General features: G+C 34.8%; 1 protein-coding gene across 1 annotated transcript; it reads right to left on the bottom strand.

Annotated features, from left to right (window-relative positions):
* Positions 1-2316: 2316 nt before the first annotated feature.
* LOC100778953 (1-aminocyclopropane-1-carboxylate oxidase homolog 1) lies at positions 2317-5505 on the bottom strand. The gene is made up of 3 exons (XM_006587288.4): positions 4781-5505; positions 3201-3522; positions 2317-2859 (listed from the first exon to the last, which is right to left on the bottom strand). The coding sequence occupies exons 1-3, from the start codon at positions 5284-5286 to the stop codon at positions 2602-2604; spliced, it is 1086 nt and encodes a 361-aa protein (XP_006587351.1). The 5' UTR covers positions 5287-5505; the 3' UTR covers positions 2317-2601.
* Between the last annotated feature and the right edge of the window lie 8846 nt (positions 5506-14351).

Raw genomic sequence — 14351 nt, 5'->3', positions numbered from 1 at the left:
GATATTGAATGTGTATTTTTATTTTTTAATCATGTGGTCATACACCGAGCTCGAGGACTCGTACTTGTGTGTGAATGTGCTGCGTGTGTCCGTGAATAATAAACAAAGATTACCGAAAGATGAAGATGGGCAAATTGTTCAAACTAGGTCCCTTTTTAGAAACTAATTCTTAAAAGGGGACTGTTTTGAAACTTTTTTTAGGGAAGGTCTGTTTCTTGAAGGGGACTCGCCAGTGGAGTTAGCGAGTTGGACACGTGACGGCGCCTGGTGGACTCGCCAGTGGAGTTGGCGAGTTGCTGTCCACGTGCCGGGTCCCACCACTCGTACTGACGAAATGCTTTTTTACGGAATTTTTTTTTTAAACTTGAAACAGGTATAACTTTTGATAGGAATGTCCGTTTGAGGCCCATAATATGTTAAAATGCTCGAAATTGAATGAAGAATCCCTTGGCAACACGTGGACAGCAACTCGCCAACTCCACTGGCGAGTCCACCAGGCGCCGCCACGTGTCCAACTCACCAACTCCACTGGCGAGTCCCTTTCAGAAACAAACCCCCCTGGAAAAAGTTTCAAAACAGTCTCCTTTTGGAAATTAGTTTCTAAAAGGGACCTAATTTGAACAATTTGCCATGAAGATGATGTCTCTCGTCTAGTTCAAGGAAAGGATGGTCAATGATCTTCACAATTATCACCAGTTAATTCCGTTTTATTTTATATTTGGATTAAATATATTTTGGATTCTATATATGCATGAATTTGGGTTTTGATGTTTCCAATTTTTGTTTCACCTCAAAAATATTAAATCATTATCTTTTCTTTCTTACTGTCACGTGACACACTCATTTTAACTATTTATGTACTGTATTTAACAACAGATCAAGTAATCTTCTCTAAAAAAAATAGATCAAAGTAATCATCTCATGTAACAAATATTGGCGTTATGGTATAACCACAACATGTAATGTATAATTAATCTATAACTATTCTAAATATAATTATCTCATTTCGTGTACATATTTTTTAGATAGTTTTACCTTCAAAACATGACAATTATTTACATCTTTGAACTATTTTTTTATTTTTAATTAAAAACTAAAAAATAAAATATATTATTGATTAAGGTACGGAGTGCATGTTTCGAACTAATGTAGAATAAAAAGAAAAGTATAAATATTTTAATCATAGTGGTGGCCACATAGAAAATAAAAACAGGCACCCACGTGGAAGGCAATGTTTACTGTTTCAATGCATGCAACATGCCAACAGCTTAGAGAATATCAAAGTTTCTTTAAGTGTAAAAACTGTTTCTTATAATTTTTTTATGGAGTAAATGTATGTGATAAAGAATTTTTTTTTAAAAATGAGATTGTATTTTCTACCAGAAATTATTTCTTACCAATAAAAAGTAATATTTATTTGATCACATAACAACACCATAATTAAATAAAAAATATATATATGTGAGTTTTTTAAATTTTATAGAGTTTCTCACCATTAGAACATGATTATGTATGAACCAACCATGTTTTCTTAATTGACAGAGCGTTTTTTAAAACGTCAATTTTATGTATTGATTGTAGCCCTAAAAAAAAAATGACTCTAGTGGTTACTTGAATTTTTTTTATAACATCAGCAGAGTTCAATTCTTCAGTGGATAAAGTATAAAGGCCAATATCCTCTAACAATAGCTTGAATTAAGACTGTAAAACTCAACGCCTTTACTTTATGACATATGTAAGTAATTGGTGGCAGGATTCATCAGTAGGCAGAGTATTGTTCACAATTCAGATAAGGCTGTGCTAACTTTCAATTAAGACAATGCAGCAATGAAATATGTAGATCAATACCGATTGGTATAATTCATTGAGAAAGTCTACTATTTTAGCTTATTTATTTATACATAAAAAACAAGGATTGTGTGTATTAGTGTATTTTTTTTTTTTTGTGTGGTTTGTGATGAATCACAGTTTCCTTGATGCTCAGAATGATATGAGAAAAGCATGTTCATACAAGAAATTCAGTTGCAACCATTTTCAGAACACAAGATAAGACAATCAGATTGTGTGTATGGATTCACCAACATATTTTATTGCCAAGAAGAAAAATAGATCAAATGATCAATAGTAATTATCAGCAGTAGTTCAACGGTTAATGACTAGTCACAAAATGAATAGTTTCTTAGTAAACCAATTTTTTGGACTTCTTGTCGTAGAGAATTAAATTCTCTTGGTGTCAATATGCAAGGTGAAATATAAGACGGTAGACTAAGAATATATAGAGTGTCAACTAAGTAACTAACTGAAAGCAAATTTGTAATTCACAGCAACAAAGTTGAAAAATTTATTGACAACCACAAGAACATATCACGCAATTGTCATAATACAGAAAATTGAAAGTTATGCTCTTCTATAGTACAATGAACTAAATATGCCAAAACTTTATTCTTCTAGAACTTGTACAGTTTATTTAAATTCCTATGGACATTGAAAATCTCAGATAAAGCCTATAGGCACCAGCCACCAGTTAACTACGATAAATTGATGCAGACTAGCCAACTCCATGAGAATCAAGAAAAGATCGATCTAATACTTTTATTTGCTTCACAACCTTAAAGGCAGCAAGTAGGAGCTCCCATCAAGGCCTTTTGCATAATAATTTGTCAAGATTTCTTTCATATTCATGTCCCTATAGACTGGGGGGTTTTCTTCTGATAACAATTCCTTTATTGGACCATAACTCTTCGATGTACATTTAGATATGGTAAAATTCATGAAGAAGGTTGCTACAGAAATTCTAGGGCCCATATTCCTCAACAAGACCCGGTGATAAACACTGATGAACTTGTCATTAGTCATAAGCTGCATAATGATGATAAAAAAATTGATAAATATAGATATAAATATAATCATAAAAAAATGGGTAAAGGCAATACATAAAACAAAAGCTCCTTTGGTTGTTAAACCCTGAATGCCACTGAGTTAAAGTACAAATACATAATAGGAAAAACCCTATCTTTACATCTTGATAATTTTATTCACTTTTTGCATTCAAATTTTCTGTCTGGAACTTTGTGTGATGTTTTACATCTTTGAAACTTATTTAAAGCTAAATCTAGGCCATAAAGCTTCTCTGATAATCATATCTCAAGACCATCATTTTTGGTAAAAAAAAAAACACAGTAAACAATTCCCGAAGTTACCTGCAGAATATCTCCAATGTTGACAACAAGAGCTCCTCGCACTGGAGGAGCATTAACCCAATGATTCTCATGAAGAACTTGAAGACCACCAATCTGATCTTGCAAAAGTATTGTTATGAAGTCACAATCAGTGTGCTTTGAAATTCCCATAGTTAATTCTGGTTCAGGGCATTTTGGATAGTACTGACCCATAACATAAAGTGCTTTAGTGCAGTCCATTTCTTCAAGGTAAGAAGGATCAAGGCCAAGAGCCTCTGACAGTAGCTCAAAGATCGTGGTACCTAACGCTTTTACTTGTTTTGAATATTCAGCCACAATATCTCTACAAATGCACATTTAGTTGAGCAAAAGCACAAGGAAGATTCAAGTTTGATGGATATGCAAGTGAAATTATATAGTATGTAGAAACTAGAAAAGTAAAAATTGCATGGAAAGAGCCTAACCCAAAAGATTAGCCTAGTTGGTAGGAGGTTCTCAATTCTCATTACTCAAGTATTCTTACTTGCTCAATGAAACATAGCATGGGAATAGTCCTTTCCGAGGTTATTCCTTTCCATTTCCAGGTCTCCCCTTCAGGGTCAGAGAGCTCTCAACAAATACACCGATTGTTATAATTTAATCTTGTAAGGAGAATTCAACCCAAGAGACTTAATTGAGCTTGTGTAGGAAAATCTCGTGGATTATTTAATACATTGAGCTTCCTTATTTGCTCCATGTTGGATATAATAAATACTTAATTTGCTTATATCACAAAGAGAGGAACATAATTTGTCTCTGAAAAATTGCACTTTACCTTTATTCCTGGATTTTAAGACTCAACACAAAGTCCTTCAAATAAATACCTAAGATAGAGAACATGCTTCAAGAAGGTAATAGGTGGGGGGACTCTTTACAAGTTAGCATCCTTCAATGAAGAGTAACCTAATGGCCACCTCAGCAACTTAACCTGTCACATTAGCATTTCCACTAACGAAGACAGACTCATTATAATCAATAGACTAACTTGTTTATTATACTGATATTTCAGGGACTGTGTTAGGTTTTAAGAATCCAGGAACTGATAAAAAAAAAAGAGAGACCTTTCAATGACCAAAACTAATACTTTCGGCTCTTGTTGGGGTCTAAGAATCTAAAGACTCTGATTCAGTATTGTGAAAAAAGTGAATTATTTCAAAGACCAAAGTCTGGTCTTACTCTATCACATAACAGCCAAGAACTAGAGTTCTGCCTAGACAGATATATTACAAAGGGTAAAACTTAAGAGACATTTCCTTACCTCTCTTATGGTGTCAGTCTCTAATTAGAATTGGAGTTTCATCTCAGTAACTTATGAACTTTAATGCAAACCTTTATTATGAAGATTTCTTAGTCCATTTCTGATTGGAAAACAGTACCAAAATCACTAAAAGAACTGCATCTTAACTTTTTCCTATTATAAAATGGCAATAGAAAAACTACCATCAAGCAGGATCATGTGCATGATTTATCCCCAAAACTTATATTAGAAACCAGAGAAACATAATTTGTTCATTATAATAGAGAACCGCGAATTGGTTCGTGAGTACTAATAGAAATATTACCTACACACTGCTGGTATATCTTGTGGGTTTGGGGGATCAGGATTCACATCAAATGCAATTGTGTCCCTCCAAGTACCAGCCATGTCTCTGAACAGCTTCCCATTAGAAAAATACCTGACTTTCTTACTGCTATCTCTCGAGTAAAAGGGCTTCCTTGCCTCAGCATCTTGCTCATGAAACCTGCGGATTCCACTGATCATCTCATCCAAAACCTCCACAGGAACGCCATGATTGATCACTTGGAAAAATCCCCACTTCTGAGATGCACTCCTAAGCTGGTCAACCACTTCAGCATGCAGAGTTGAATTGCTGTTTATGTTCTGAAGATCTATGATTGGGATGGTGAAGTTGGAGTGAGTTGGTGAGGTGTGAGTTGAGTCTAACTTGACATGGAACATGGTAGGGATCTTTGTTACCCCAGAATCTAGGACACCTTTTACACCCGTTTTAGAATCATCAAATGCTTGAACTTCAGCTTTTCTGTCATTAACTGCCTCTAATGCCATACCAGGAAAGTTGGAAACTGGAAACAGAATCAAACTTTTGATGAGTGATCTTAATTAATGCCCCTTTTAGTCCCTTGAGAATTATTAGATTGTTGGGTTAGATGGTAGTATTAGTAGTAGGAAGAAATGTTTCCATCTGGGGCAGTTGTTAACTCTGTTTGAATCAACGGGGCTTGTAAGATTCTTGGACCAGCTATTATTGCGTTTGCGGGCCAAGACATTTTTCTACATTTTTTTGTTGTTGAAATAGACGAAAATAGGAGGCCTAGAAGCCTCAAGGGAAACCAACTTGAGCTAAATCAGCTCTATAACATCCCAAGTAATCTAGATTAAAAAGGATATTTATTTATAAATAAATAGAGTTTTAGAAAAATGATAAGATTTTATAAATAAATAAATAAGGAGATATAATTGTTAATTAAAATAATGATTTGAGAAAAAATAAAAAGGGTATTTCATTTATTTGTTTGATAGAAAATAAAACAGAGTTTGTTTTTATAAAATAAATAAATAAATAAATAAATATAGAGCAAATAATAGGCTGAATACCCTAGGTATAAATAGTTATGTTAAGTCAGGTGCCTCTTTTTGGCCTCATTTTCATTTTTCCCCTTCTCCTCTCAAAACTCTTTCTTTTTCCCGCAGCCCACCAAACCTGTCTCAGAAAAACGATGATCTCGGACTCGTTCACCGCTGGATCGTCGTAAAATTTGAGTACCATGTTCGCAACCCAATTTAGAACATTCTCACCGTTGGCAATTTCCAAATCATATCTGAGCTTAGAGGAAAACCCTTCGCATTGTAGCATTTTAATTTCCCGCAGAAACCCAAAACTGTCTCGGTAAAACTACGACCCCGATTTTGTTAACCGTTGGATTTTCATGAAATTTGGATATGTTGTTCGAAATTCAATTGCACACACTTTCGAAATAATATTCGTTGAGGGAGAAAAAGGAATCGCATGAAGAGAGTACAAGTGGAGGTTTCAATCTCTTCTCCGTCTCTCTGACGTTTCGGAATTCTATCGGAGCAGTCGAAGGAATAACTGAAGGAATCTCAAGGAACCGCTAGAGATGTTACTATTGCTGGCTGAAGACACGTGAGTTCGCTCAGAGGTAAGGGATGAGTTATTCACAATTGGGGATTAGTGAGAACATGTGTAGGGATCCTTAGAGAACTAAATTTGGGTTTATTTTATGATATTTATTGAATTATAATTTTTCTTTATGATTATGAATGCAATATTATTGTGTTCTATATACCAATTGATGTCCTGATGAGAATTGATTGATAAACTTGAGTGCTCTTGATGTCTTTGTGTTTAACCCATGATTTTGATTAATTGATTTTGATACAATTGTGAGAAACTATTTTAGAGGATTTACATCCCATGTTGTGATAAAATCTTTTGTATAAATTGTTATGTTGAGGTTATGAAATGATGATTCAAACTGTGAGTATGTGATAAATTGAACATGTGACGGATGATGAAATACATGTGTATTGAGATGAGATGTGTGTATTGAGTTATGAACTATGAACTGTGCAATCACACAATTGTAAGACCCTTTAAGGGCAACGAGTATTGTGATGAGATCCACTGTGGGAACCCGACGAGTTAAAATAATTTTGAAAACAATTGAGTAAATGTGTGTATTGCATAGTTCATAGATAAAGTGTATGATTCATGAGGTGTGATAACATGTTAAATTGAGATGATACCATTGTGATTGAGATTAAGTGTATGTGATAAATTGAGTATGTATATGATTGAGATATATATGTGCATTGAAGTGTTGTGTGCATTGAGTTTTGAACTATGAATTGTATAATCACACGATCATAAATCCCTTCAAGGGCGACGAGTTAATGCTAAGTCCCTTTTAGGGCGACGAGTTGATGCTAAGTCCCTTTTAGGACGACGAGTTGATGTTAAGTCCCTTTAAGGACGACGAGTTAATGATAAGACCCTTAAAGGGCGACGAGTTAAAATTATTTTTGAGAATAATTGAGGAGTCGTGTGTTTTGTATAATTCATAGATAGAGTCTGTATGCTAAAATGTTTTATGGGTTGGACCTAAATTAGGAGGGAGAGGCCCTGACGGACTTTTCAGAGTATAGGCCTTGGGGGTTACACGGTTTGAGTGCTCCTTTAAGCCTATGTTGATCCCATATGGTTGGAGCATTCTCGCAAAACATTGTGACCCTGACTGGTCTCCCTATAATATTACCTAGTGAGAGTGACTTGACTTACTATTGTGTGGTTTGTCTTGTCATGTACTCCTAGGCGCCCGACGAGGTTTTTCACTGACATGATACCACATTGCATATAGGCTTGAGTCTTAGCATAACTGTTGCATACGCTTGCTAATTGCTTATTATGAAATTGATGTGTTATTATGTCTTGATCGGAGTGTGTGATTCCTGTGTATTGTGATTGATGATTGAAAGGTGTGATTGATGGATGAAAAGTGTGATTGATGAATGACAAAGTGATGAAATAATGTGAGATATGTTAAGTAAATTGTATTTGGCTACTATATGTTGTGTTGTTTCTCTCTAGTAGTTAGAAATGTGATAACTCACTCCCGATTTGCTGTTTGTGTTTGGATTCTGTGATGATCTTGAACTTTGTGTTCGGGGGAGCAGATGAATAGGTGGATGACTATGAAGAACCTCATGCTAGAGGACACGGGAGCACCACGCTCTGATAGGATGTGACATTAGGATATATGTTCTATATTAATTGTATGAAACTTAGATGGTCTTCTTTGAGCCGAGATGACTTTATTATTTATTTGGACAAATTTGAATATGATGCAGAAGAAAGTGAATGTGAGCCTTTTACCCATTTGAAAGGCTTGTATTTAAAAATGTTTTAAAAATACTTTTAATTAATATTTGAATTTTTAATCCTTTATTAATATATATGTGAGGGGTAGAGGGTGTCACAAGTTCTCAACTCAAAAAATAAAATCACAAGCAACAGAATAAACTTGAGAATTAACATAGTCCCACAAAGCATGCTTTCCCAGTTTGAATATTATGAATAGCTTCACGAAAGACATTTTTCTACATTAATGACTCACTTTTTAATATATCTTTTAACATTTTTATTTTATTTGATTAAATTTATTAGAAATCATAAAATTACGAGTTAGATTTATTTTTAACAAGTGTGAGAATTGCCATATTTCGTAAATGTTGTTGATAAATTTAAGCCAATAAAAATGCATTGAAAGAAATATATTAAAAGGTATATTTTTAACATTTCTCTTAAATTAACTAGATTTAGACCCGCATGTTATGTGACTTGAGCATCGGACCAGACGCTGGAGTGAATCATCTCGAGCATAACAAAGTTTGGTAAGAACATATAAGCTATAGGGTCTGGCGGTAAGGAATCAATAAATATAATAAACTTTTTTTTTTTTTTTATTGTTAGAGTTGCATTGGAAATCACTAAGGAGTGTATTGTATTTGTAACACTTCCCACCATTTATCTCACATTTACAATACTTTGACATACGTCACAGGCAGGCACACTTTCACATCTTATGTGAATTAACTATCGTGCCTTATGAAAGTTGGGTGACTATATGTTTTAAGAATATTTTCAAGATTCGCATATTTTAATTATACTTTGTTAAGGATCACCATCATATACTTGCTAATAAGGTTAAGAGAATTTAACATGACGGTGATGCTCTAACATTTCATTTTTCGTAGACTAATTTGAAAGAAGTTGTTATTTGTAAATAAATAGAGTTTTATGATAATGCTTTTATAATTAAATAAATAAATAAATAAATAAATAAGTGTATTAAAATAATAGTTTGAGAGAAAATAAAAAGGTATTTTATATATGCATTTGATAACAAATAAAATAAAGTTTGTTTTTATAAAATAATAAAAATAAATAAAATAATAGGTTGTGAGTATCCTAGGTATAAATAGCGATATGTTAGGTGCTTTTACGATTGTTCATCCTTTCAATTTCGTTTTCCCTCTCCTCCTTCCCAAAACCCTTTCTTTTTCCCGCAGTCCACCAAACTTGTCTCAGAAAAATGACAATCTCGGACTCATTCACTGTTGGATCGTCGTGAAATTTTAGCAGCACGTTCACAACCCAATTCCGAGCATTCTCACCGTTGGGAATTGCAAAAACATGTCGGAGCTAAGAGAAATACACTTCGCACCGTAGCTTTCTCTTTTCCCGCAGAAACCCAAAATAGTCTCAGTAAAACTACGATACCGGTTTCGTTAACCGTTGGCTTTTCATGAAATTTGGATATGTTGTTCGAAATTCAATTTCGCACACTTTCACCATTGGGACTTGCGAGATAATATTCGCGGAGGGAGAAAAAGGAATCGCATGAAGATAGTACAAATGGAGGCTTCAATCCCTTCTCATTCTCTCTAACGTTTGGAAACTCTATCAGAGCAATCAGAGGAATCTCAGGAACTTGTTAGAGATGTCTCTATCGCTGTCGGAAGACACGTGAGCCCGCTTAGAGATAAGGGATGAGTTATTCACAATTATGGGTTAGTGAGAACATGTGTAGGGATCCTTAGAGGATTAAATTGGAATTTTATTTTGGGATGTTTATTAAATTGCAATTTTTCCTTTATTATTATAAATAAAATATTGTTGTTCTGATGAGAATTGCTTGACAAATTGTGCTCTTGGTATTTGTATATTTTGACCTATGATTTTGATATAATTGTGTAATATTATTTGAGGGGTTTTAGTCCCCAGATTGTGATAATCTTTTGTATAAATTGTTATATTGAAGATATGAAATGATGATTCAAATTTTGAGTATGTGGTGAATTGAACATGTGATGAATGATAGAATACATGTATATTGAGATGTGTATTGTGTTGTGAGCTATAAATTGTTTAATCACACAACTGTAAGACTCTTTAAGGGCGACGAGTTTTGCGCGACGAGTATTGTGATGGGATCCATTGTGGGAACCCGACGAGTTTAATCACAAGCGCGAAGAGTTAAAATGATTTTGAAAATAATTGAGTAGTTGTGTGTATTGCATAGTTCATAGGTAAAGTGAATATGATTCATGAGGTGTGATAACATGCTATTTTGAGATTATATCATTGTGATTGAGATCGAGTGTACGTGATAAACTAAGTATGCACGTGATTGAGATGTTGTGTGCATTGAGATGTTGTATGCATTGAGTTGTAAACTATGGATTGTAAAATCACACGACTATAAGTCCCTTTAAGGGCGACGAGTTAATGCTAAGAACCTTCAAGGGCGACGAGTTAATGCTAAGTCCCTTTAAGGACGACGAGTTAATGCTAAGACCCGTAAAGGGCGACGAGTTAAAACTATTTTGAGAACAATTGAGGAGTCGTGTGTTTTGTACAGTTCATAGATAGAGTCTGTGTGCTAAAATGTTTTATGGGTTGGACCTAAATCAAGAGGGAGAGGCCCTGACGGACTCTTCAGAGTGTAGACCTTGGGGGTCACCTAGTTTGAGTGCTCCTTTAAGCCTATGTTGATCCCATATGGTTGGAGCATTCTCGCAAAACATTGCGACCCTGACTGGTCTCCCTATGATCTTACCTAGTGAGAGTGACCTGACTTACTAGTGTGTGGTTTGTCTTGTCATGTACTCCTAGGCGCCCGACGTGATTTTTCACTGACATGGTACCACATTGCATATAGGATTGAGTCTTAGTGTATATGTTGCATAACGCTTGTGTATTGATCGATATTGATTGACTTGATGATATTGTGTTTTGATCCTTGAGTACGTGAATGTTGTGAAAATAAATGAAATGTGTGGTGTTGCGAGGTAATATTATGCGACAAAGTGGTGAAATAACGTGAGTGATGCTTAAGTAAGTTGTATTTTTTTATATGATATTTATACCTACATGTTATCTTGTTTCTCTTCATTAGTTAGGAATGTGATAACTCACTCCCTGCGTGTTGTTTGTGTTTGGATCCTGTGATGATCTTGAACTTTGTGTTCGGGGGAGCAGATGAATAGGTGGATGACTATGAACAACCTCATGCTAGAGGACACAGGAACACAACACTCTGATAGGATGTGACATTAGGATATAAGTTCTATATTAATTGTATGAAGCTTAGACGACCTTGTTTGAGTCGAGATGACTTTATTATTTATTGGACAAGTTTGAATATGATTTAGAAGGAAGGGAATGTGAGCTTTTTACACCTTTGAAAGGCTTGTATTTAAAAATATTTTAAAAATACTTTTAATTAATATTTGAATTTTTATTCTTTTATTAGTATATATGTGAGGGGTAGAGGGTGTCACAGATGGTGTGTTATCTAGTATCTAGTGAAAGGAGTAGCATACCAAAAGATGTCATTTGCTTTATATTATTATTATCAAAATATGTCATTAGAGCAAATATTCACTGTATAATATAAATAATCACAATCAAAGTCAAAGTAATTAAAAATGCCTTCACGTTGTTCTGTCTCTAGAACTTGACGTTATTTTATTATGTAAAGTTCGCTGATAAATGATAATGATAAAGTGTAAACTAAAACCAACTCTTAGAATTAACGGGTGATGTTATGTTGAAGTATGTACAATTGTACTTTGTAAAATTTGAGCCTATCATCAATACGGTGTTCACAAAATGGATATTCATGATTCCAAAATGAAAATAAACCAATTATAGTGATATCTTCTGCAGACTGAGTTGTCATGATTTCACATGAAAGGTGGAAAATAAGATGGTAATCTGAGCATATGTGGAGTTCCAACTAAAAATAAACCAGTGTTATACAATAAAAAAATTAAAAATTTTGTTGACACCCTGAAGATATATCAAGTTATTGTCATAAACTCATACATGATAATTGCTAAATAAATATGTTGTTGATAATGAAAAATAAAGCAAAATTATCTTTAAAAATAATTATTTAGCAGTTATTTGTGTCTGATTGTTAAGAATTGATGTTTTTCCAAATTCTGGCTGCAGATATAAAAATTGGAGGAACTTAAAGCAAAAAGCTGCAGAAATTACGAAGAAAAATTGAGGATTTAACATCAGGTCTAGTCCAAAGGCGCGCACAAACAAGCACCGGCGCTAAGTGCGCAACACACGCTAAGCGCGAAAACATGCATCTGCATTGAGCGAGCAGAGCGCACTAAGCGCAAATACGAAGGCTCAAGTCCACTTCAACAACTATAAAAAGAGAGTCAAGCCAAGGAGAAAGGACACACCGAGTCTCAGAGCACTCTCATACATACCCAAATCCTGAGAACTCTTCCTTAGGAAATTCTCTTCTCTCTCTATTCCCTTCTTCCATCCCTTCTCCTCCACCAATTCTTATACCCCCATTTCAGTGTAAGGCCCTCAATGGTCATGAGAGGCTAAACCCCTAGTTAGGGCCTGACAGGCCTAAAAAGCCAAGAGATATATGATGTACTCCATATTTATCAATGCAACAGGTGTTTTCTATCATATTGTCTTTTCTTATTTATATTTCATGCATTACTCATCTTTACATTATGTTAAGGGTTAGATGCTCGACAGAGGGTAACTCTTAATAAAAATCTAAAGAAAATATGCATGTATCAATTTCAGGGGTTAGACGCTCGACAGAGGATAACTTCTAATAGAACAAAATGAAAAGATATCATAATGAAATCATTGCTAGACATAGGATGATAACATTATGCCCATACATTAAAGCACACATCTAGAAGCAAAGCTTCATGCATTTTATCTATTGAATCTTTGCAAAGGCATTTGGGAGATAGGTAGGTAAAATAGGCTTGTCATCGTGTGGCATCAGGGGCAAGTAATTGAATAGATGTGGGTAGGATAAATTCACCTAATTGATAAAAAAAAAATCCAAAAATCATACATCCCGGGCAACACAAGGCATGCTAGGTCCTAACATTCTCATTTTATTGAATTCCCTAATTAATTATTTTACTTTCTATTATTTTCTCTACCATTAGCTGTTATCTATTACCATTCTTTTACTTATTTTACACCACTCTTTATTTCTTCCCTTACAAATTGAAAATTATACAATAAAAGTACAAAACAAAGTCCCTGTGGAATTCAACACTCGGACTTCCTAGTTTTACTACTTGGACATTTGGTGCACTTGTCAAACCGTTAACAAGTTTTTGGCACCGTTGCCGGGGATTTTGTTTTCGTACTTGGGTGCCATACATTTTCAATTTGTAAGCAATAATTCTTTTATTCTTTATTTTACAATTTTTCTTTTCCATTCTTTTCTTCCATAATTTGCACGGTAGTGCTTGTTTTTGTGTATGCGAGGTAGAACCGCAACTGGAGATTTAGCTCCTATCAACTTGGAAATTGAAGCCACTTGCAGGTGTAGCAACACTGCAAGAAAAAGAAAAGAGCAAGAAGCACAAGGAAGCAGTCAAACCTCATCTCCTCCCTCTCCACAAAGCTACATTCAAATGGAAGAGGATCATGCACGACGAATGACGCTAGAGGACTACTCTAGCACTACAACTCCACAATTCTTCACAAGCATTGCAAGGCCGGAGGTTCAAGCGGTCAACATTTCTTACCCTTATTCTCTCATACAGCTAATACAAGGAAACATCTTTCATGGTCTACCAAATGAGGATTCTTATGCTCATTTAGCCACCTACATAGAAATTTGTAATACGGTAAAAATAACCAGTGTTCCTGAAACTGTGATACGCCTTAATCTCTTTTCTTTTTCTTTAGCAGGGGAAGCAAAAAGGTAGCTACACTCCTTTAAGGGTAATAGCTTGCGTACTTAGGAAGAAGTCGTAGAAAATTTCCTAAAGAAATACTTTCCAAAGTCTAAGACTACCGAAGGGAAGATGGAAATATCTTCATTCCATCAATTTCCAATGAATCCCTCAACGAGGCGCTTGACCGTTTCCACGGACTACTCAGAAAGATGCCTACACATAGGATACAGTGAGCCAATGCAACTAAACATCTTTATAAATGGCTTACGACCACAATCAAAACAACTCCTTGATGCATCCGCGGGGGCAAAAATCAAGCTGAAGATACCGGAGGAGGC

Source organism: Glycine max, chromosome 9, assembly GCF_000004515.6.
Source record: "Glycine max cultivar Williams 82 chromosome 9, Glycine_max_v4.0, whole genome shotgun sequence".
Classification (NCBI taxonomy): Eukaryota; Viridiplantae; Streptophyta; class Magnoliopsida; order Fabales; family Fabaceae; genus Glycine; species Glycine max.
The sequence above is the reverse complement of the archived record's forward strand: the minus strand, read 5'-3'. Positions and strand labels throughout refer to the sequence as shown.

Excerpts from the sequence above, each read along its gene's own strand:
- LOC100778953 (XM_006587288.4), bottom strand. The coding sequence starts at position 5,286 with ATGGCATTAGAGGCAGTTAATGACAGAAAAGCTGAAGTTCAAGCATTT. Across the intron at positions 3,523-4,780 it reads GATATACCAGCAGTGTGTAG|AGATATTGTGGCTGAATATT; the intron begins GTAATATTTCTA and ends GTGCATTTGTAG. Across the intron at positions 2,860-3,200 it reads ACATTGGAGATATTCTGCAG|CTTATGACTAATGACAAGTT; the intron begins GTAACTTCGGGA and ends ATCATTATGCAG.